Raw genomic sequence first — 24,515 nt, 5'->3', positions numbered from 1 at the left:
TCTAGTAAAGTAATGAGTGTCACATGGCAACTGATGTCAGGGTCGACCTCTTCTGCTAATCAAAGTATCTTAAAATCAAAGAGGAGCTGCAGGACCATTGATTCATGGCAAGGGATGGAATTTGATATTCCTCAAAACTGTTAAAGAATAATACAGCTTCTCCTTTTCACTCATGCATGGGACCCAACTACATAATTGATTGGATTCTCAAATCAAACTTTAGAAAAACAAACTTTAGTGTCTTCTAAAGTTTGATTTTTTGCCCACAAAGGGATGAACTGATAAGTTTTGAAGTTCAAATGTATTCTTTGACAACTAAAGAAAGAGAGCCCATATGGGGCCTAAACTTTAAAATCAAGTTATTGCATTTTCTAAAAGGATAATGTGGGACAGTCCGGTTGGACCTGCAGACTTACCGGTTTGATGAACCAAATAACATAATTTTAGTTGAAAATGAGTTAATTTGATGACTTGGGCACTCCTCAAAATGAAGAGGCACTGGAGTTTGGATTTGACACGTAAAGGGTTGCGTTTCTCTCACAACTCTCCATCACATATTAGAAAAGTGTTTACGTGTGATCCACTGAGGACCCATATCTGATTTATTTGCTCAACACTCATAGGTGGGTTTCACCGCTATTATGTGGTAGAAGAATATAAGGGAAGCGCATACTTCTACATGACAGGTAGGGGATTTGGACTCGATGTAATGAATCCCCTGTTTGGTTACTTGAGTCTGAAGATTTCAAAAATTTAGAGATTTCAAATTTATGGAGTCATGGTTCATAAAATTAATTGTTTGGTTAGCTTGAATCTTCAGAATTGAAGCTATAAATTCATCTTGAAAAACCATCTATGGAATCATGGTTAAAATGTTTAGTGCTTTTATAGTAGCGGTGAAATTTCTGGATTTCACCTCATACCCATAAATCTACAGATTCACATTTTTAGTGTAAAAAGGTGAATCTCTAGATTAATTTCGGGCCTGTTTGGTTACATGAATCCAGAGATTTCAAATCTCTGGATTCATGAATCTGAAAATTATACCTGTTTGGTTGTAAAAATCTATAGATTCATGAAATCTAGAGATTCACCTTTTTACACTTAAAACGTGAATCTGTAGATTTATGGGTAAGGGGTGAAATCCAGAGATTTCAAAAAAGCTATACATTTGCACATTCACAAAAATCATGTCGATCAAATAGTTTTTTAGGATGAATCCATAGATTTCATTCCACAACCAAACATCTAATTTTATAAATTATAACTCCATAGATTTGAAATCTATAGATTTAAAATCTCTAGATATTTGAAATCTCCAGACTCATGTAATCAAACAGGCCCTTCATGAATTCAAGGATGCACACTACCAAACGGGTATAAATCTTCCATTTGTGAATCCAGATATTTGAAATCTCTAGATTCATGTAACCAAACCGGCCAAAACTATACACTATTTTCCATAATTTAGTTAAACTTTTTGCCTCATGTATTGAAACTTAGTACCAACAGGATCACATGGAATCATCATAGATATAGACAAAAATGGTTCAATATTGGGTTCATTACTTGAACCAGCCCAATATGTCCGGTTTGTGGCAATCATGAATTCACCAACCAGCACATCATAAAGTGTTTCGAGAAAGATAAATAAAGGATCCATTGCATATGATTACTTGTTGGCTGTGATTGAAGAATCAGGCTCAAATGGGCACACTCTAAAGACCCTGGATGGGCATTGTGCTTGCTTGGTCAGGATTATATCCTACTCTTTCCATCTACACCCTCGGATTGATCAGTTTTGAAGGAACAGATCAGTTGGCTTAAAATGAATCATATGATATACCAAATCATTGGTTGGTCAAGGAGTCAAAAATTGAATGGGAACACTATTCATGGTGTATAAGACAAAACCTTAGAAACATTCCTTTGTTGTATTTTCAATTTGATTGAGTGGTCCAAGCTTAATCATTTCCACCACAAGTGAATGGTGAGAAAGACTATACCTCCAAAGCCAAAATCATATCTTATTCCTCATAAGAGAATAAATCATGATGATGGGTTCAATTATAGTAGTAAATTATTCCAAAATTAATGATTAAGATCATGATAAGCAGAAGAGATACTGTTACTTAAACCAACAATCTTATAAAAGAAGGCAAATTGGAGACTCTTACAACAAAGCCCAACCTGGGTTAAGTCTCTTTTAAGTTTTAACACTCACAATGCTTAAGAGTAGTAGCAGTGGTAGAGAAGGTTCTTCCATGGCTGCTTCTTTGTGCTCAGATCCAGCCATGCTAATTGGGTGGTGCTGTAACCGGCGACGGCCGAGAAGGCGTAAATACGGCACCGTCAGATTGGGGAGCAGACGTCGAGGACTTGTCGTTGGATCTCGGCCAGTTGTAAGGTGGAGATTTGTTGTTGGATCACTTGGAAGGTTGAAGAAGCTATTGATGAAGATGGCTTCAAATGGTAGGTTGATGGAGGCTTATTACTTGTCTCTCCGGTTGATCTATCCCATGTCATTTCCACTCCATTGAATCTTATGGAAACTGGAAAGATAAGCTTTTTCCTTGGTCATTTTGGCTTTTCTTCTCTCCTGTAAGCTTGCCATGTAACATGCATAATGTAATACACTGGAAAGGAGATGTTTATTACTCTGGTTTTGTTTGTTTCTATCTCTGTATATCAATGGAGGGTTTTGCTTTTACATATAAATCTCTATCTGGGTTCATTAGTACTTGCAGGTAGATCAGAAGATTAGTGATCTTCCTTTCAGTCTCTTTAACTGAGATTTCAAAGCATGAATAGCAGTGCTTCTGCTTCATCAGAAGCTCTTCATGGTTTCTGCAACTAATTAGTTTAATTAATGTTCAGTTTGTACTGCATCGATCTGCTTGGCTAATTTAAAAATGGAGTTTCTCCACTAGTGGGTTTTTTTTTAATATTCGGTTGGATTCGATGGCACTGAGCTAATCTAAGCTCTTGCATTATTTGGGGCGGTGGGTTGTTCATCTTCAAGTTTGACTAGATTGGACTTCCTTAACAGCAACTCTTTGCTGGATTGTATATCTTTAATGCTGTGACTGGTTAGTAGTTCAGGCTCTTAAAAAATTTGGCTAATCAAACAAGCCGGTCTATGGACGAATCAAAACCATACCGGTCCAACACATGAAATTTCTTTTACATATTTATAAGGCGTGAGATGGGTATTAGATTCTCTATTATGCCAGTTTGGGTCTGTTACTCTTTAAAGGATTGTTTCCTTAAAGCTCATTCCTTACTACTAACAAGATAGATCAGAGGTGAAACCCAATCCTATCTCTTCCTCTCTTATTTGAATAGTAAAAAAATGCAAATAAAGCAAGCAAGTAGAGGATCCCAACTCAAGGTGCAATAGAAGAATGAGAACAACCTGATTTGGATTACAAATTTAGGGTTTTGGTTGCAGGGTAGGGCAGTGGTGGATCCCCTCCTTTCATGGGTGGTTTTTGACAGTGGTTCTAACATGGTTAATGAAGAAGATGAGTGCAGGGATTCTCCTTTCACTCACTTATATGATTGATAACCATAGGGCATGAGAATATTTTAGGTATTAAACAAGTTAATGACCCGCGACGATGTTGGATGCTTCATTGGTTTGAGACTTAGATGTAACTTATTGCACTAAAGAGACCTGACAATAGTTTAGATCTACTAGTAAGTATTTCAAGTTCTTAAAAAATTTAGCAGATCAAACAATCTAGTATATGGGTCGATCAAAATCAGACAGGCCCAACCCATGAAATAAAGAGAAATTGTCTTTATTTCATATTGAAATTTGAGGTGTGAGATGGGTATAAGATTTTCTATTACATGCAGAGTATGGATTCTCTATCCTTAAATGCTTCTTTTACACATTTCTAACACAAATTTAAGAGAAGGCCCACCTCTTTGGAGGAATGTTCCTTCTTTCATATTCCTAGGTTGGTTAACTATGCTGCAGACCACCTAGCAAGGAGGGCTTTGTCGGTTTCGACTACGACTCAATGGCCTTTATTCACTCCTTGGTTGCAGAATTTATGTAACTCTATAACCTCGGCTCAGTCGTCTTAATAAATTGGACTTCATTACTATAAAAAAAAGAAGAAGAGAAGACCCACCTCTAAACCCACAAAAAGGAAATGGTGAAAGAAGAAATACTCCAAGTGGAATTGAAGAATAGGAGCACAGGTTTCATGTATGGACGAGATTTTTTCCTTTTCTTTTTCCCATATGTAACAACAACATCATTAGCAAGGGCTAATGATGGTTGTGCTAAATAGCCTTTTTAAGGCATAAAGACCGCCAGGAATGCTGGGGAACATCCTTCAATTATTTTACAAGTAACCGTTGACCCCAACCCCTAATTCTGACTAATCAACCAAGCAAACAACCTTGGATTGGGCCTACCCCTTGTTTTTCAGCCCATAACTTAGGCCCAGTGGGCCCACCCCCACGCTACTTCTTCCCACCCTCTGTCCATCTCACGTTTCTCCCCACCCACTCCTTTCACTTTCCAAACTTTTTCCCTCCCTCCAAGTCCTCCACAATTCAAATAATGGCGCTTGTATCCCCCTTTCTTCTTAATTCAAATTTTAAATACTGACACCCATATCCCTTTTCATAAAATTAGGTTTACTGATTATTGATAACTTGGAGAGCAAAAAGGATATAAAGGCACTGCCAAAATTGATGTAGCCCTAACAAATACATGGAAGGAAATTTCTCATAAAGAACAGTGTGGGTGCCAAATGCAGCTTCACCATAAAAGTTGTCTCTCTGGAAAAGGGCAAAGAGAAAAGGTTAAAGAGTTACATACAAAGCAAGAAGAAATAACTATCTATCATGTTTACAAAAGTGACTTGACACAGGAAAGTTCTCTACAGCTTGTATTCTTAGCAAATTATCCCTAGGATCTAGGAGACTCTTTTAGTTGAATGGATTCCAATCTAACAATGTAAATTTTCACTTTTAAAGTGAAAGGATTTCATCCACTCTAATCAATCTAACAGTTTGATTTCATTTAGACAGTTTAAAGAAATTCATAAACAAATGCTTTGGTTTTAGTAATTATGAGAGGCAGGGGAAGGGACTGTAGCATCATTACTGATATATGTTATTTTAAGTTCAAATTCACATTTCAAATTCCAGCCTTGTACAACTCAAATGCTATCAAACCAGGCCATCCGTCCCATCTAGAAGAAGACTGGGAGAGAAACAGAGTGAGACTGAGACTCAAAATCAAAACCCACAATTTTTAACTCTGTTTCTTTGAAAACCCAACAAATCTTTTTTCAGAATAATCACTTGCAGAGATGGCTGGGTACGTGGGAATCCTCGTTTCAGATCCATGGCTTCAAAATCAGTTTACTCAGGTGGAGCTTCGCAGCTTGAAGACCCATGTGAGTAAATGTTTCAAAATCCTATATTTCTTTCTAAATCGTGATATCATTGAATCTTGCTTACTGACGATGATGTTTATCATACTTTGAACGTTCAACAATGGCGATTGTTCTTTAGTTCCTTTCCATAAGGAGTGAACTCGGTCGAGTGATTTTTGGTGATTTACCTTCAAGGATGTCGAAACTAAAAGTTGTTGGGGATCATCTGACTGAGGAAGAGAGGGCTTCATTTCTTTTAGAGTCCTACGGGAACATGGACCAGGAAGTCGATTTTGAAGTCTTCCTCCAGGTTAGTTCTTTAAATTGGATTTTTGGGTCTGCCAGTTTCAAACTGTGAAATCCGTACATGTGCGAAATGTAATTTTTCTGTCTTCGTCTTCTTTCGGTTTTACTTGAATGTCTGAGCTTATATGGGTAGTTCGATGGTTAATGGTTGCAGGTTTATCTCAAGATGCAAGCATATGCGAATGCTAGAACGGGCAGTGTCACTAAAAACTCATCTGCATTTCTCAAGGCTGCTACAACTACGTTGCTTCACACCATCAGTGAATCTGAGAAAGCGTCATATGTGTCACATATTAACAACTATCTTGGACAAGACGAGTTCTTGAAGAGATATCTTCCCATAGATCCTTCCACTAATGATCTCTTTGAAATTGCAAAGGATGGTGTTCTTTTATGGTAATTCCACTGTAAACACTTTTTTATTATTTTATTTTATCTTTTTAATGATAATATTTTTGTGGTGGTTGTGTTGAATTTGGACTTAGAGATGATTCTTTTCTCCTTGGACTTAGTTTAATAAAATTAGATGCTTGTGCTTTGATGCAGTAAGCTTATCAATGTGGCAGTCCCAGGGACTATTGATGAGCGAGCCATTAATACAAAGAGTTCACTCAATCCGTGGGAAAGGAATGAGAACCATACACTATGCCTCAACTCTGCTAAGGCCATTGGTTGTACGGTAGTTAATATTGGGACCCAGGACTTCATTGAAGGAAGGGTAAATGCATTCTCTATTTGTAATTTTATTTTTTCTGAGATGGGTTAAGCCTGTTTTCTTAAATTTGTTTATTTATCTTTACTAATAATCCTCCTATATAATGATAACTTTGCCAATTTTGCCTTGCATTGTATATTGATGAATCTAATTTTATCTCTTGAGATCTTTACCTGGCAAAGTAACATCTACAGGATTAAATTTATACTGGACATGTTTTAGTTTGAGTCTCTAAGCTTCAAATGATACTAATGATTTCATCCCAGTTATGTGGGTAGTCTACCAATGACATTGTGGTGCAGATACATTAGATTTCATCTGCTTTCTTCGACTTTTATTTCTTTTCATTCTTCTCCAACATTGCCTCTCAACAGAAAGTCGAGTTTATATTCAGGCATTTTATTTGAACTTTTCGAGTTGTCTAAATTGCAGTCACTTCCTCTGCACATTTAGTTTTTGTAGTTCTTTATCTACTGCTCCTAGTTATCTGTAGAGACTAATTTCCTATTCTGTTATGATTTCAGCGTCATCTTGTGCTTGGGGTGATTTCTCAAATTATTAAGGTACTATGTTCTGGTCAGCTGCAAGGCAATCATTTTGATGCATGACAATTTTAGTCTGTAGAGGTCCTTGGTAAAATCTATTCTATGATATTTGCACCAAAATCTTTGGAGTTTAGAGGCATGAAGTTTGAAAGCTCAACAACTCACTTCACAAATAACTCATTAAAAAAATAACTCACCTCACATATATGTATTGCATTATGAGTATGACCTTTACTGCTTCAATCTCAGATTCAACTATTAGCGGACCTCAATTTGAAGAAAACACCTGAGTTGATGGAACTAGTTGATGATAGTAAAGTGAGTTGTCATTTCTTTAGCAGTTGTAAATTGTAAGTTACAGTTCTCTCCATATGAGTTGTAACTTTGTATTAATTATCAACAGGATGTAGAGGAGCTGATGAGTTTAGCACCAGAGAAGATTCTACTCAGGTGGATGAACTTTCAGCTGAAGAAAGGAGGCTATAGGAAAACCATTACAAACTTCTCTTCTGATGTTAAGGTAGGTGATCTGAGTCGGTGAAGGATAAATTTTGCCCTCATGTTTCTGCTTGCATCATGGATACATTGTCTCCGAGTATTGAAATTTGAACAGCGGTTGCAATAAGGCAACTCCTTTTTTTTTCTTTTTCCCCCCTTCTTTTTGGATGAATCAAGGAAGAAAATTCGACCGAAACAGGAATTTCGACCTTGCAAAAGGCCGAAATTTCGACGTTTCGGTCGAAATTTCGATCGAAACTGGATACTTTTTCTGAAAATTGGAACTTCAATTTCGGGCCTCATATGGACTCAAAATGATTTGGATTCTTGTATACTACCTATTTCAAGCATAATAAACACAATGGAACTAGTATTTTGTAAAAAACAAAACTATTGAAAATTTATCATTCAAGTATACTAACAAATGACTGGTTCCGATTGTATTGCATACATGCATAGAATCAACAACATACATGAATTGTTTGGTAGAATGGTTACATATACAACAAGTCAACAAAATAAAATGACCGACTAGATCAAGTGATGGTGTCTCAAATATATTAAGCTAAAGCCTATATATCATATATACATAAAATAAAAATACATAATTTTAGAAAATAATTATTAAAATAAAAAAATGAAAAAATAGTAGCAAATAATAAAAAGATAAGTTTAACAAAACACAATTATAGATCATAGTCCTAGGCTAAACATATATTAATTTCAAGGCAATACAAGATCATTTAAGGCATGAACAAAACAAAAATAAAAAAAGGGGAAGTTTGGAACTGTTGGGTGTGGCTCATGCTTCATATTCTATTGTTGCTGGAGTTTCCTTTGTAGTTGTTGTGGCGTAGGAGGTGTTTGGAGGCAAAAAATGAGCAAAAGTGGTGTTTGAAGGCAAAGGAGTAGTGAAAATTAGGTGAAAATGGGATAGAAATCAACAAAAGCTAAGGAAAAACAAGTTGGAATGCTGATATGTCGAAATTTTGGTCGAAATGGTCGAAATTTCGGTCGAAATGGTCGAAATTTCGGTCGATACGAAACGATATGGATACATTTCGTGCCTACTATTACATTTCGTTTCGATTTGGATTTTTGCAGGCATTTCGGTCGAAATTTCGACCATTTCGATCGAATTTTCTTCCATGGGATGAATATAGAGTATCATTGCCAAAAAGCCTCAAAGGGGAGGGAGAATGTACAAGGGGAGAGCCTAGGCCCCAGGAGAAAAAACCAGTACCTAGGGCAACCAAAACAGGGCTGCAAAATACAAAAATGCAACTTAACCATGTGCCGAGGCTTACCATTTTTATTTCTACTCTGTATCAGTCTTTTGTCTACTCTTTCAGTTGCAGCTTTAAACCTATTACAATTTCATGTTGTTTAGCATTATTAATTGTCATTTTTCCGACACCTTCGAACAGCAATAGATGGAAGTTGGATTCTATTGCAGCTTTGAAACTATTATAGTTCTACGTTGTTTAAGATTATTAACCATGACAATTAATGTTAAAAGTATGGATGAACGACAGCTATGTCCACAGTTAAGAGGATAACGGGATTACAAAGCTATAATAATGACACCTGGATACTTCAGCATCGCTCTAATATTGATTGATACCTGTTAAAGCATACCACCAGTGTTATGATGCCATGGTGTATGGTCAATGGTATTTTGGGGATGCAGTTAGAAACTGAGGACCAAGAGAGAGTAAAGAACAAGTGAGGAGAACGTTAAAGAAAATGAAGAGGGAAGAAAAAGAGGAGGAAGAGAGAGAAATGCTTGAAAGAGAGCCAAAATTGGAAACAGTGAGTCGCCCATAAATTACAAATACCGTCATGGGGAAGTCAAAGGTTAATTAGCTGAAATGGGAAATGACAAGTTAAGCTGAGATGAACCTAAACTAAGACTGAAGTACCCCTATTAAATGAGCAAACTATAACAAATAGTGTTCAAGTTACAGCCAGATTAGTTGTTTACCTGTTATTTCCTTTATGGTTATAGTTATATTAGTTGTTTAATTGTTGTTGACTTATTTCCTTTATAGTTCAAGCTGGATTAGTTATTTAGTTGCTATTTTCTTTCTGTATTAATGTATACAGTGTGTCCTAGGATATTGTTTAAGTTATATAAGGGAGGGCTTCGATAGCATATGGGCTATTCTTTTCCCACTGTGCTTCCAGTTTCCTTTCTATCTGTACCTTCAGAAAGAATTCTGCTTGAGAATTTGAATGCTACTTGCTCCGTACTAAATATCATTATCTACTGCATAGCTTCTGGAGTTTTATGATTACTAAGTTGTTAATCTTTTCTTATCTATATTTCCTTTGATTGAGAATGTCATTCAATTGATAAAATTTTGTCATATGAAATTTATGTATCTAGTAGAAAATTTTGGGCTAACAATGTTCTAAATTTACAGGATGGAGAGGCTTATACCTGCCTGCTAAATGTTCTGGCACCAGAGCACAGTAATCCATCTATATTATCAGTGAATGATCCCTTACAGAAGGCAAAATTAATCCTTGAACATGCAGATAGAATGGGTTGCAAGAGATACTTAACCCCTAAAGACATTGTAGATGGTTCTCCAAATCTTAACTTAGCTTTTGTTGCACATATTTTTCAGCTCAGGTAAGCGGGCTCATGACCCATTCGGGAGCATCTGTACCCCCTTATGCTAATGTTATACTTTTATGAATGAAGATAATTCATGCATTGAATTACTGACAAGTTCATAAGAAAATACATACTATTCAGAAAGGAAGAGCAAGATTATGCATTGTAGGACGAGATGATTGCAGATCACCCAAATGTCTTTTTCCTAAGCATTTTTCATGCCTAGTGCACCCAGCTCCTGTCTGGGGAGGGTCAAACGCATGCACCCTTACCCCTGTTTCCAAAATGTGTTTCCAAGACTTGAACCTGTGACCAAGCATCACCAACTAAGCACTTGACCAACACACCAAGTACAACCTTTGCTGCCATGTTACATATGTTCGCAAATTATAAATCTGTTGTCCTTTTTCTGACATGTTTTCTATTGCTCATTTAGCTGTTTCTTTGTTTGTGTATATAGTACTTGGGGATTTCCCAACTTCAGTAGTAATGAGGTAGGAAAAAGTGTCATGAAAGTGATTCTTTCAATAGGCAAAAAATAGCCAAAATGCCAGTTCTTTAGCAAAATGGCATGCTGACACCCCTCCCAAGAATCAGATTAAAGAAATGTCTAATTTGTCCTTCCCTTATTTCATGTTTCATTAATATCCCTCCTCCCCATGGCATGAAACTGCATGTGGGAAGTGTAGGAGATCCTCTCCCTTTATTAATTTATCACTTGTGTATATTAAGTGATGCCCCACATCTTATTATATTATTATTTTAACACTGTGCTGGAACGATTCTATACCCAAGATTATTAAATGATTATTGATGGTTGGACCATGTGTTAGGATGATTTGTTTGATAGTTTACGAGAGGACTTTGGTGTAGTTAAAGGACAATTGAAAGTAGGATTGGACTCCAAATCCGTGTTTTGGTCAAAATCCAATATTGCTTGTAAGACCTGCAGCCGCATACAGTGGAATTAGACTGAACTGAAGATAAGGAAATACTCAGCGTGATTTTCTGGACCCAAATGTACCAATAATTGGATCTCTAGGTGGGCCCCAAGCAAGAGATGGAAGTGGGTTTGCAAGCCCATTAGGGAGGCCCACTAGATATCTAATCATAGGTATGATATATTTAGGTATGCCTATATATGTGTGTGTGTGTGTGTGTGTGTGTGTGTGAGTGTGTAAGATGAGGTATGCAAATAATATAGTATTATATGATATAATATTATAGTATTATAATAATGGATGTGATGAGTCATAAGGTGGAGGAGGAGGTGACACCTCCCACCTCCCTCCTTTATTTGCTAACCCTCCACCTCAAAGGATTAGGTGGAAGGTAAAGAGGGATTTGGAGGTGAGGTAATGATTATAACAATTAATTAATATATTATATTTAATAAATAAATATATAAAATACATGTTTATATGAGGGATCCTTACCATTATAAATAGAGGATGAGGTTTGAAAGAGCATTTTTCATGCTCTTGGATGAGAGAGAGGAAGCTACCGAAGGTCGGATCCGATTTCTCCTCTAGCACCTTAAGGTAAAGGGCTACTTCTTTAACTCTTTCTTGGGTTTCCTTAATATGTTAGGTTATGAGATATATGTTTAGACTAAGTTTCAAAGATAGGGTTTTATTAGGGAATCGGCCGAAGACTAGATGAATACGAATAAAGGAGATTTTAAGATTTTCTGGTTAGAATGATATATGCATATTGAAAGAAATGTTTAGAGGTGCCCAAGGGTCGAGTTGGACCCTAGATTTTGGCATATCTTAACCTAGGGATGTGACTCAAGGAGTTACCCGGTAAATACTCAATGAAAACAACGGAAACCAGTGCAACAGAGCCAAGAGTGGCATGCTGCACGTTGCTGCCGTTCATGGTTTGTTCCCAATATAGCTCGGTTTTGTGTCCAGTTTTCCGCTCTAGACTTGGTTTTGAAAACCCCAAGAGCCCTACCTTTAGACCAATGAGTTGAATCTTAGGAAGGATAAAATATAACTATGAAGGTATCGAGAACACCTCTGAGATAGAACATCCTCTAGAGTAGTCAGAAATCACTTGTTTTCAAAGAGAGGATTTTCGATTGGGAAGATAGGTGATTATAATTCAACTTATGTTGCATGCTTGTAACGTATGAGGTGAGTGTTAGTGTGTTATAATACAGATAATGGCTGTGTATGATGTTACCATATGATGAGATTTTTAATGGATTATGTAATGACACCATTTTTATGTTTATGATTGCACAAAGTAATTTAACAAAAGATTTTTATTTATTCATGATGACTGCATTTTTATTTGAAACACGTACTTGTTTCAAATATAATGACAAGAGAATATTTATAAGAGGATGTTTTATAAATGCAAGAATGAATGGAATAAATATATCATGTTGATAAACACAACCCTTGTGGCTAGACTGTAAAGTGGAAAGACTGAGTCTAAGCTGATGGTAGCAGTCTACGAGGTGTACATGGCCTCGTGCCTTGAGATTGAAGCCACTTCAGTGGTAGACTGAAGCCACTATGGTGGCAAATTGAAGCTACTTGGTGGTAAGATTGAAGTCACTTCGGTGGTATACATTGATGTACATCGTCTAAGGACTTGCTTAGGCGTATGACTATAATTGAAAGAGGACCTGAAATGAAAGGATTTGAAGAGAAATATTTTCCATAATATGTGTTTTCAATGAGATTGAATAACCTATTATGATGAATATATGCATGTTATGTTTTTTTACTGTAGCATGGTTGTGTTATAATATTCAGTAGGCTAGTGTAGCTCATTCTCCCTTACCATGTACAGATAAACGAACACGAGACAAGGGTAAGAATATTGCAGCCCAAGAAAATGTCAGTGTGATTCCTTTGTACAAAATGCAACTTTGCTCCAAAAATAATTTTATCAATCAGCCTATCAGATAGTTTGTACCATACCAGATGGTTTGACTAGTTTGATTTTTGACTATCATGCTAGAGCTGTCCAACATCTTATCTAGATTCTTAAACAATGACTGTGAATGTCCCTAATCAGTGTATTCTCCAAAACGCATGATTCATGACTGGCTAATAGTTCACAGTTAATTCAATCAACTTAGCAGCCATATCCTTATTGTATTGTGCTTCTGCAGAGTGGTTAACCATTAAGCTTCGTGCAATGGTAATGTTTTCCCATCATGTAGCTGTTCATGGGTTCAAGTCTGGAAACAACCACTCTATGAAAGTGGGGGTAAAGCTATGTGCATTGTGTGACCCTCCCTAGAGCCTGTAGCGGTGTGAGCCTGGTGTATAACTGCATCGGTACACCCTTTTGTTTGTTAACCATTAAGCTAGTTCTACAATCTAGTTCCCCTTCATGCATCTTTTGTTTTCCTTTTATTATTTATGTTGAAAAGGAATTTGAATTAGTCCTGCCATTTCGCAAGAGAAACGAAAGAAATTCATCTCTTTTTCGTTGTTGGGAATGCACTAAATGTATCAGGTTTATTCACCGAACTTTAATTTTTTTTTTGGTATGCTCCTTTCCCCCAACTGCCCCCACCCCCACCCTCAAAAAATGGAAATAAAAAGAAAGCTAGAATGCGATTTATTAATGACAATGAGGTGAATTTCAGCTTGTTTTGAAGCTTATGGTTTATTCTTTCTAGGAATGGTCTGTCATCACAGAAAAAGCAAATATCCTATGTTGAAACTTCACCTGATGATGCACAAGTCTCTAGAGAAGAAACGTCATTTCGCCTTTGGATCAATAGTCTTGGAAATTCAACATATATTAACAATGTATTTGAAGATGTTAGAAATGGGTAAGTCATTAATGTTCACTACCTAGAGTATTTTTTTTTCCATGGTATGCATGGTTTCTCAATATCTTTGTCTGCAGATGGGTACTCCTAGAAGCTCTGGACAAGGTGTCACCAGGGATAGTTAATTGGAAGATTGCAACCAAACCTCCAATTAAAATGCCATTCAGGAAATTAGAAAACTGCAACCAAGCTCTGAAGATTGGGAGAAAATTGAAGTTTTCCTTGGTCAACATTGCTGGGAATGATATTGTGCAAGGGAATAAGAAGCTAATATTAGGTCTGCACATAGATCTCAAATGAACACTTTGTGTTATCTCTAATATCTTGTTGGAGTCTCTGAACTGCTTCTGTTTGTTTTGAAGCTATGTTTCATGATTCTCCCTGATTCTTTAGGATTGAACTGTTGACAATGGCAAATTCTTTGAAGCATTTGATTTTCATCTTAATTGGAATAATACTGCGTTGGTATTCAACCCGATGTTATTGTTTTCTGCAGCTTTCTTGTGGCAATTAATGCGGTTCAACATCCTCCAGCTTCTAAAGAACTTGAGATTCCATTCTCATGAGAAAGAGATCACAGATGCTGATATTCTAGAATGGGCTAACAAAAAGGTTAGGGATGCAGGGAGGCATAGTCAAATGACTAGTTTTAAGGTATTGTAACCCCTTTTTTTCTTTCTTTCTTTCTTTTCACTTGTTGTAAGGTTGCTAGACAATGAGCCGTGGTGGCATTTTTGGTTTCATTGAGACTCAAGCAGGTAATCTTGTTGTAATGTGAAGAATTGTTCATCAAAGTATATTATTCATAAGACCCCAATAGGGTATTTATAGTTACAAACCTAGTTAAGCCCTATACTAAGTAGGAAAAGGAAATATAAAACAAATAGAAATAAAACTTTAGACTTATTAAGAAACATAATCCTATTCTAATTAGAAAAACTCAGTTCATGTTTTCAACACTCCCCCTCAAGTTTGAGCATAAATATTTATCATGCCTAACTTGCTCATAATGTAATTGAATATCTTTATGCTCAAGCTCTTTGTGAGCACATCATCCCGTTGCTCGTTTGAAGTAACAAAGGTGATATGGATCAGCCTAGCCTCAACCTTTTCTTTGATGAAATGTCTGTCAATCTCCACATGCTTAGTCCTATCATGCTGTACTGGGTTATGAGCTATGCTGATTGTTGACTTACTATCTGAGTATAACTGTATAGGAACCTCCAAATCTATCCCAACCTTTTGAAGTAACCCTTTAAGCTATAGTACCTCACAAATGCTTGAGCAATCGCCCTAAACTCGGCCTCGGCACTGGACCGCGCAACCACAACCCGTTTTTTGCTTCTCCAAGTCACAAGGTTACCTCCCACATACACACAATACCCGGAAGTAGACCTCCTATCATCTGGACATCCTGCCCAATCTGCATTTGTATATGCCTTAATCTTTAAATGTCCATGAGCTGAAATTAAAATTCTTTTTCCTGGAGTAGTCTTAAAGTATCTTAAGATCCGATATACTGTATCCAAATGTGAGGAATGGGGATCATGCATATACTGGCTAATAATACTAATTGCAAATGTGATATCAGGTTTAGTGTGAGATAGATAGATCAACTTTCCCACTAATTTTTTATACCTTATCTTGTCAATTGATTCTCCTTCCTTTGCCTTCAAGTGTAGGTTAGGCTCAATAGGAGTTTCAGCAGACTTACATCATAGCATTCCAGTTTCCTTAAGAAGATCTAATGTATACTTCCTCTAGGATAGAGATACACCGCTAGTAGAATATGCCAACTCTAAACCTAGGAAATATCTTAGTTTTCCTATGTCTTTGATCTCAAATTCAGTTTCCAAAAAAGTCTTTAATGTTGAAATCTTATCTTCACTACTGCTTGTGATCACAATATCATCCACATATACTAAAAGTATAGTAGTGTGGCAACCATCTCTTTTAATAAACAAAGTGTGGTCTGCATTGCTCTGCTTATAGCCATTAGATATCATTGCCTTATGGAACCTTCCAAACCACGCTCTTAGAGATTGCTTCAACCCATATAAAGCCCTCTTTAACTTGCACACCTAATATTAGTCTCTGGTAGTAGAATACCCGGTGGTATATCCATATATACCTCTTCTTGGAGTTCTCCATGCAAAAAAGCATTCTTCACATCTAATTATTGTAAACTCCACCCTTTATTAATTGCACATGAAATAATAGTACAAACTGTGTTCATCTTGGCAATAGGGGAAAATGTCTCCGGGTAGTCAACGCCATAAGTCTGAGTGAAACCTTTGGCCACAAATCTTGCCTTGTACCTTTCAATAGTCCCATCTACCTTGTACTTGATCACAAACACCCATTTGCACCCAACAATCTATTTTCTTATGGGCAAAGTCACCAAGTCCAACGTTTTGTTTTTTTCCAGAGCTTGCATTTCCTCATCCATAGCTTCTTTCCAGTTTGAGTGAGATAATGTCTCCTGCCATTAGGAATAGAAGTAGCGGACAAAGAGGAAATAAAACTTTGAAATTCTGGAGATAGTGACTGATATGAAACATAATTGGAAATATGATGTGTGGTGCAAGTTCGAGGCTGCTTTCTTAATGTAATTGGTAAGTCCAAAGTAGGATTAGAGAAAGGGTCAAAGACAGACTCACCTGGAGGAACGGATTGTTTAGGGCCAGGAACCAAAGCTTTTGACTAGCTTGGTTCAGAAGGGGTCACTTGTTGCTTTCTTTAATAGGTCTTCAGAGGTCTAGTCTCCCCCTGTATATCATCCATCAACTGTTCCTGTCTGGTCATTCCATCTTCCAAAGGAGGATCATCTGGTAGGAATCTCGGAGAAATATCAAAAGGAAGAATCAACACTGGAACCTCTTCACTAAAACTCTCCCCCTGAAGAGGTGTAGGGGAAAAATAAGGAATTTGTTCCTGGAATACAACATCCATAGAGACGAAAAAACGACGAAAACTAGGATGATAACACTTATACCCCTTCTGTGTAGGAGGATAACCCAAGAAAATGCACTTTAACCCACGAGGATCTAACTTTTCATGAACATGGTGGTTTCGGACAAAGGCAACACATCCAAAAACCTTAAGTGAGACTGTAAAGGCTGTTGTCCCTAAAAGAACTTTAAGGGGACAGCGTTGGTCTAAGACTCGAGAAGGCATTTGGTTAATTAGATATGCCGCAGTAAGAACGGCTTCACCCCAAAACTGAGGAGGCACATGCATAGAAAATATGAGGGAACGTGCTACTCAAGTAGATGTCTATTCTTGAGTTCGACAACCCCATTTTGAGGTGGAGTGTCGATGCAACTAGGTTGGTGTATGATGCCATGATTTGCTAAGTAGGAAGGGAATGTGCCCCCTAAGTCCGTTATCCGTACGAAGGATTTTGATTGTCGCCCCAAACTGAGTCCTAATCATATTATGAAAATTTTGAAAGCACAAGAAAACGTCACTTTTTTGGTGAAGTAAGTAAACCCATGTGGTCCTAGTACAACAGTCAATAAAGGTAACAAACCATCTATGACCAGATACAGACACGGTCGGAAAAGGACCCCACACATTAGAGTGAATGACTAAAAAAGAAATTTTACTACGATTATAAATAGGATAAACATGCCTGGTCAGTTTGGCCAAAATACATGCCTCACAATAAAAATCATTCAAATTACACCTTTTAATCAGATAAGGAAATAATTTGGACAAAATAGGTAAAGGAACGTGGCCAAGACGACTATGCCACTGCAATAAGGTAAAAAGTGCAGGAGAGGTGGAACTAGAGACCATAGAAAGAGCTGATGGGGACCCATCCATTAAGTAGAACCCCCTTTCTGTCTACCACTGCCAATTGTAACCCCCGTTTCCAGGTCCTGAAGCATACAATGAGAAGAAAAAAAAAGTTATTTTGCAATTCATATCAAGAGTAAGGCTACTAATAGATAAAAGATTAGCCGAAAACTTAGGAACAATGCATGACATTAGATAAGGTAAGAGAAGGCGAACAGATAATAGATCCTTTCTCAGAGATAGGGGAGAGAGACCCATCAGCCGTTCGAACGACTTGAGCAATAGGGACAGATGAATAAGTATGAAACAAAGTAGATGACCCTGTCATATGGTCGGTTGCCCCAGAGTCGATTACCCAGGAGGGATAAGTCAAATTGACATTGTGACAACCAAAAAAACCTATGGGGAATTGTGGATCAACAGAGGGAACAATGACAGAGGCTATACTCGCACTGGAAGTAGGTACTGGAGAAGATGAGTCAAGTCTAGACATCAATTGGCGAAGGTGCTGGAGCTCATCTGAGGAAAGAGGTGTTGGAGTACTTAGGGTGTCGGAATTGGCTTAATTTGCAGATGTTTGATTGTTGTCCTTGATTCCATTTCTACCTCCTCCATGGGAATTTGTTGGACGTCTATGCAACTTCCAACACTTGTCCTTTGTATGACGCTCTTTTCCACAATACTTGCACTTTACTGGAGGGCGAAAATTACTAGAACTAGATTTATTATTGCCATAACCAGCCACCAATGTAGATTTATCAGATGTCTGAGTGTGTACCATCCATGGTTATCAAAGCGTCCGCCTAGGCGCGCCTAAGCGGCCGCCTAGGAGGCAAAGCGGTTTTTGAACCGCTTAAATTGTTGCCGCTTATCTAACGGGCTGATTTCTTGCCGCTTTTTTGCTTGGGCACTACTGTTTTGCCACCTTTTGCGCCATATTGCCGCCTAGATGCTAAAGTAACCGTTTTTTTTTTTTTTTTACATTTTGTAATTTGTGCATATTATTATTATTATTTTAAATCATAATTTATTCTACAATGCCGTATATAAATTTAAATATGTGAGCCATTTCAGAATGAAGGCCCAATTTGCAAATGAACTTCGAGGCCTAAAGTGCTTGTCAGCAACAGAATGTGAAGCATGAGCCATATTCAACATTGATAATCAATGAATCATTAAATAAACAATGACTTGGAAATCGGAATAATGAGATCTATTAATTTATCATGTCGGCCTTGGTTTGGTTAAAAAAAGGGAAAAATGGATACATCAATTCTAATTACTGATGTATGCACAAGACTACAAGACACTTATTTGGCATTACACTATCATAGAGGTAAGTAAGAATGTAAAATTACTACTTTCATATTCATTTTTCACATTGATTACTAATATAGTACATACTACATAATTATTGTTATGAATCTTATGATGCTTGATGAGATGATATTATGTTTTTAATCTTTTTTTGGATAATTTTTCATAATTGTGATTCTTGAATGTTTTTTTATTTTTATTTTTATGAATGTGATTGTTGAATGTTTGTTTAGGACTTTAGTTTATTATAAAAAATATTTGTATTAAAAAGTAGTTATATTAAAAAGTTTGACTAAACCGCTTTTGTCGCTTTATTGCCGCCTAAGCGCCGCTTAGTCGCCTAAACGCCAAGATGGATCCCCAATCGCTTTGGTCGCTTTGCCGCTTTAATAACCTTGGTACCATCGCTGTCCTTCGACTGTCCTCGATATCTACCATGGCATAGGCTTGAGCCAGAGAAGGGAAATGCTCTCTATAAAGGATCTGTGCGCGAATTTGATCAAATTTTATATTCAATCCTGCCAAAAAATCATAAACTCTCTGTTTATCTTCCCATTGTTGATAGGCAATAGCATCTTCAGGATTCTTTGGTGTTAACTACCCATAGAAATATAAAGTCTAGTAATATCCCCGAAAAATATTATAGTACTGAGAAATAGTAAGGTCCTTCTGCTGTAATTGATTGATTTTTCGTTTAATTTCAAAGCATTGTGCATCATTGTCAACTCTGGAGTATGTATCTTTAGCAACTTTCCAAATAGTTGCCGCCATGGAACAAAATATCGCCGAAATTCGGTGATATCGGCATGGGGCGAAACCGAAACCCCGATGAAACCGACATATGCGAGATATCGCCTATTTCTCGGCGATATCTCGCCATTTATTGCGATATATCGCGATGTATTCCAAAATATTGATATTTTCATATATTTTTCCGGTTTTTATGCTATTTCTTGCATTTTTAGGCGATTTTTCTCGCGATTCAACAACAAATTTTTTAGGATCAATGCACAATCTTACCAATTCTATCCCAATGATTCAAGACTCAAAAGGTAATGTGGTAAATGTAATTAGGAAGAGAGAATCTACATAGAATAATTTATGGAAATAATTCAAATTAGGAAGACATTTTATTGCAAAATCTTTAAAATTAATTAGCAATCTTACCAATTATATTCTAGTGATTTAGTCATCAAAGGTCAACATGCCAAATGTGGTTAGGAAAGAGTATTTACATGAAATAATTTATGGAAACAATTTAAATTATGAGAGATTTTGTAATAGAATCTTCAAGAGTGAAAGGGTAATCATTCCAATTATGTCCGAATGCTTTAGTGATTTAGTCTTCAAAAGTCAACATGCCAAATGTAGTTAGGGAAGAGTATATACATGAAATAATTTATGGAAACGATTTAAATTATGAAGGGATTTTGTAATAGAATCTTCAGAGTGAAAGGATAATCATTCCAATTATGTCCGAATGATTTAGGCCTCAGAAGGTAACATATTAATTGTGGCTAGACAAGAGAATTTAAGTGGAAATATTTATAGGAAATAATTCAAATTTACCACATATTTATCACATGTGGTGAAATATACCGAACTGGGGGGGGCGAAATATCGTCGAAATCTCAGCGATATTTCGCCCTTTCGCCTGGTTCGCCCGATAGCAAACTCGGCGAACTGGGCGAAACTTTGTTCCTTGGTTGCCGCATCAAGAAGGAGGAGATAACTCTCTGCTATGCTTGATTCAATGGAGTTGAGAAGAAAACCCATGACTAAGCATTCATCTGTATACCACTTATAAAGTTGTTGACCAGGTGTGGAAGGTTTAACAGAAGTCCCATCAAGATGGCCAGTAAGACCACGAGCACCAACAGCAAGAGAAATTGAACGAGACCATCTAAGATAATTCGTCCCATTAAGTTTCACAGTAGTTATCTGAAGTGGAGAGAAATCACGATCCCTATGAATAGAAGACATAGGAGACTCTTCAAATGTACCAGATAAGGAGATATGGGATCAGCAATCGCAAGAAGAAATCATTCAATTTTTTTTGGATTTTCGAAAAAGTCCCTGAAACTTTTTGGATTTATGAAAAAGTCCCTGAGAATTTTCGGAGTTACAAAAAAGTCCCTGAAAAGTTTCGATTTTATGATAAAGTCCCCATATCGGCAGCAGCAGCAGCAGAAGCGAGTGAAATCAAGAGATCGGTAGCGGCAGCGGCAGCGGTAGTGAGGATAACAGCAGCGGCTGCGAGAGGATAACGGCAGCGGCTGCGAGAGGATATCCGCAGTGGCAGTGGCAACGAGGGAAATCAAGAGAAAGAAAGTTTCTCTAGTTCCCTCTTCCCTAATCAAATATTAGGCTCTTGATACCATGTTGTAATGTGAAGAATTGCTCATCGAAGTATATTATTCACAAGACCCCTATAGGGTATTTATAGTTACAAACTTACAACCTAGTTAAGCCCTATACTAAGTAAGAAAAGGAAATATAAAACAAATAGAAATAAAACTCTAGACTTATTAGGCAACATAATCCTATTCTAATTAGAAAACCTCAGTATATGTTTTCAACAAATCCACACTTAATGCCAATGTGATTGATGCTTCATTTTTGTCTTTGCAAGAGATCAGTCCTACAGCTTGAGGGGCATATCTGATATTGAATTGCGTAGGTTCAGAGGATGGATGGACTTTGGTTTCTTTATTTTGTTTTGTGGGGGGGGGGGGGGTCAAGTAATGTTTATCATTTTATATAATAGTAAAAGTTTATCCATATATGGATGCTAAGAAGTTGTTTTCTTGTTGCAATAAACAACCAAATAGTGGCCAGTCTTGGTGCAACAGTTAAATTGTGCTATTGCAACCTGTTTGTTGTGGGTTTGAAACTGGGAAACAGCCTCTTCTGTGAAGCAGGGTTTAAGGATGCTTACACTTCCCCTCCAGAATTTGCTGTTTCTGGTGCATAATGCACTGAGATAATTTTTGCTAAGAAATTGGTTTCTTGTTGCTGTAAACAATTGAACAAAGCATGCATGCACGTATTGCCCAAACTCGATGGCCTCTATAACTTGAATAAGTAAATTTATCAAGGTTATGTTTAGTTAGAATTCAAGTGAAGAGGAATATTTTAGTGGAAGTGAGGTGGGCAAAAAAAAACTTTGAGATGAATTTTTGGTTTGGAAGTGTGAGGTGAGCAAAGAATATCCATTCAAAATTCAAGGAAAATATGAATTATTATAGGGTCTTGGAACAAGAAAAATGCAGCATTGTAGGTGATTTTGCGTCACTTTTGCATTTCAACTAACCTTAGTGAAGATCATATCTCCTAGTAAAACCTTGACTATTTTAAATTGTTTTCTTGCATAATTGATTTTCATTCCACTTCGTATTACATTAAACACTACCCTGTCTTAGAACTTTATCTTCTTGAATGCCCCAAAATCGTCTTTTGACTTTTTTGGGTTCATTTATGTCTCAGAATTTTCTGTATCCTTGAAGTACAATTGATGATAGTAAGTTTACAAACTTCTTTGTATGCAATCTGTGTATTAGATTTACTTGATCAGGCTTGGAAACTGATTTTCTTAACACCTTTTTTCCAAAAGACATTGTCAAGAAGATCTTTGTGTTCACTGGTGCACCTTCAACAAATGGACTAAACACTTCCCAAATCATTCATTTTTAAGATCGATGTTCATATATTCTTGAACACTCTTCATTCAACTGCTTCTCTAATTCTATCTATCGAACTTGTCTTGATCCTTTTCAAGTAGAATTTTCTTTTGCAATTTTATTTAATACAGTAAGATCTTCCTATAGGGGTTGGAATTTTCCTTAAGGCTTTACTATTCTTATACTTCAGAAAATTGGGGCTGAACTTCACATTCAATCTTGATGTGTAATTGCCTGATGAGAAGTTTTGTTAACTATGATCTAATGTCTGCAGGATAAAAGATTGTCAGATGGCATTTTTTTCCTTGAATTGCTTACTGCTGTAGAACCGAGAGTTGTTAATTGGAGACTCGTTACAAAAGGGAAAAATGGTAAACTTTTGTTGTATTTTTAAATTTTGACCAGTAGAGAAAATTTCCTCAAAGTCCAGGAGTTGTGAGTGTTTATCTTTGTGATTATCTTGTTGGACTTATCATTTTTGTACTAGCATTGGTTGTTGGATTTATGCACTATCGTTAGCAGATGGAGACCAAATATTTTAGATGGGTAGATTGGAAGGTTCCCTATTCAAATATCAAAAATCATCCCAAAATGAGTTTTCTAATTAATAAGTAGAGATTTGGAGAATGAGAACCATCAGAGAGTGCACAGTATGGTCTGAGCACCAGTAAGCATATATGGACATACATGGAATCTATCCCAATACATAGGAGAGTATTTTCATCGAATGAAACTATGAAGTTTTCAACATGTCCAGACCATGGCCTCTCTATACATCAGTCAGAATAACCACATCAGTTTGTCAATGTGATACAATAGTAGTAGTTACTGCATGTTCCCCTCTTCCTAAGCAGATGAACAAGGAAACTTTTGCCTTTTAATGTTTTTCTGCATATAGTTGTGAAACTATGAACTGAACTATCTTGGTAACAAAACTAATCTTAGATGTAAACATGTCTGATGGTCAAGTCCTTCAAGTTGGCTGCAAAACGTGCATGATTAGTAAATGTTTAGTTTGGAGAAACTGATGCTTATGATGCAAAAATGCAGATGAGGAGAAGACGATGAATGCAACATATATTATCAGTATCGCGAGGAAGCTAGGATGCTCCATTTTTCTGCTTCCAGAAGATATAACGGAGGTGAATATTCTATCTTTCTTACTTCTGCCATTACCTTGTCTGCTATTTGGTTGAAGAATTCTCTTTTGAAACTTAATATGTTGGCTTGTTCCTCTAGGTGAACCAGAAGATGATCTTAACTTTGACAGCAAGCATTATGTATTGGTACTTGAAACAACCTGTTGAAGAGAGACAACAAGTTTCATATAATGAAAATGGGAACTCATTGGAGACCATGTCAAACTCAACCACAGATGACACAGCATCAGAGAGCTCGACGGAATAGAATGGAAATTGGTTACTAGGTGATTCCTTACTGAAATTAAACATTGAAGAAACTTTGTCCATTTTGGGCTTGGTGAAAAATTTTCCCTCTCAACTTTGGGTCTACTTCTTGTAGTGCTTCTATTGAACAGTTATAAAGCTTTTATTCATTGTATCTTGGTGTTGTAGATTGTTTTTTCTTCCTTTTGGTAGTTGTGGAAGGTATCAACAAACACTATTGTGTAGCCAGAGTACATGACATTGTAAATATAAAACCTCAAATCCTGTTTTGGTTAAATGGAAATGTTTTATGCACCTTGTATGAGCAATGAGAACTACAGAGATTTAATTTTGTAGGGACTCTATCTTTGGGCTGCATTGGCTCACTTGTCCTCAAACATATTGACAAGGTCAGAATTGTTGTTGAAATTCGGAATG

At 36.8% G+C, this 24,515-nt stretch overlaps 1 protein-coding gene across 1 annotated transcript; it reads left to right on the top strand.

Moving 5' to 3' along the window:
- The first annotated feature begins 4,936 nt into the window (after positions 1-4,936).
- LOC149010227 (Actin binding Calponin homology (CH) domain-containing protein) lies at positions 4,937-24,466 on the top strand. The gene is made up of 14 exons (XM_089161054.1): positions 4,937-5,423; positions 5,542-5,712; positions 5,863-6,104; positions 6,255-6,426; positions 6,948-6,986; positions 7,218-7,286; positions 7,372-7,488; positions 9,893-10,104; positions 13,739-13,894; positions 13,972-14,171; positions 14,391-14,548; positions 22,967-23,063; positions 23,743-23,834; positions 23,932-24,466. The coding sequence occupies exons 1-14, from the start codon at positions 5,337-5,339 to the stop codon at positions 24,097-24,099; spliced, it is 1,980 nt and encodes a 659-aa protein (XP_089017180.1). The 5' UTR covers positions 4,937-5,336; the 3' UTR covers positions 24,100-24,466.
- The last annotated feature ends 49 nt before the right edge of the window (positions 24,467-24,515 follow it).

Source organism: Hakea prostrata, chromosome 7, assembly GCF_041222555.1.
Source record: "Hakea prostrata isolate BN-2017 chromosome 7, UWA_Hpros_2, whole genome shotgun sequence".
In the NCBI taxonomy this organism is placed as follows: Eukaryota; Viridiplantae; Streptophyta; class Magnoliopsida; order Proteales; family Proteaceae; genus Hakea; species Hakea prostrata.
The sequence above is the reverse complement of the archived record's forward strand: the minus strand, read 5'-3'. Positions and strand labels throughout refer to the sequence as shown.

Bases quoted from the DNA above. Each gene is read 5' to 3' on its own strand.
- LOC149010227 (XM_089161054.1), top strand. From the start codon at position 5,337: ATGGCTGGGTACGTGGGAATCCTCGTTTCAGATCCATGGCTTCAAAAT. The intron at 7,287-7,371 runs GTGAGTTGTCAT...AATTATCAACAG, and splicing joins AACTAGTTGATGATAGTAAA to GATGTAGAGGAGCTGATGAG. The intron at 23,064-23,742 runs GTAAACTTTTGT...GCAAAAATGCAG, and splicing joins CGTTACAAAAGGGAAAAATG to ATGAGGAGAAGACGATGAAT.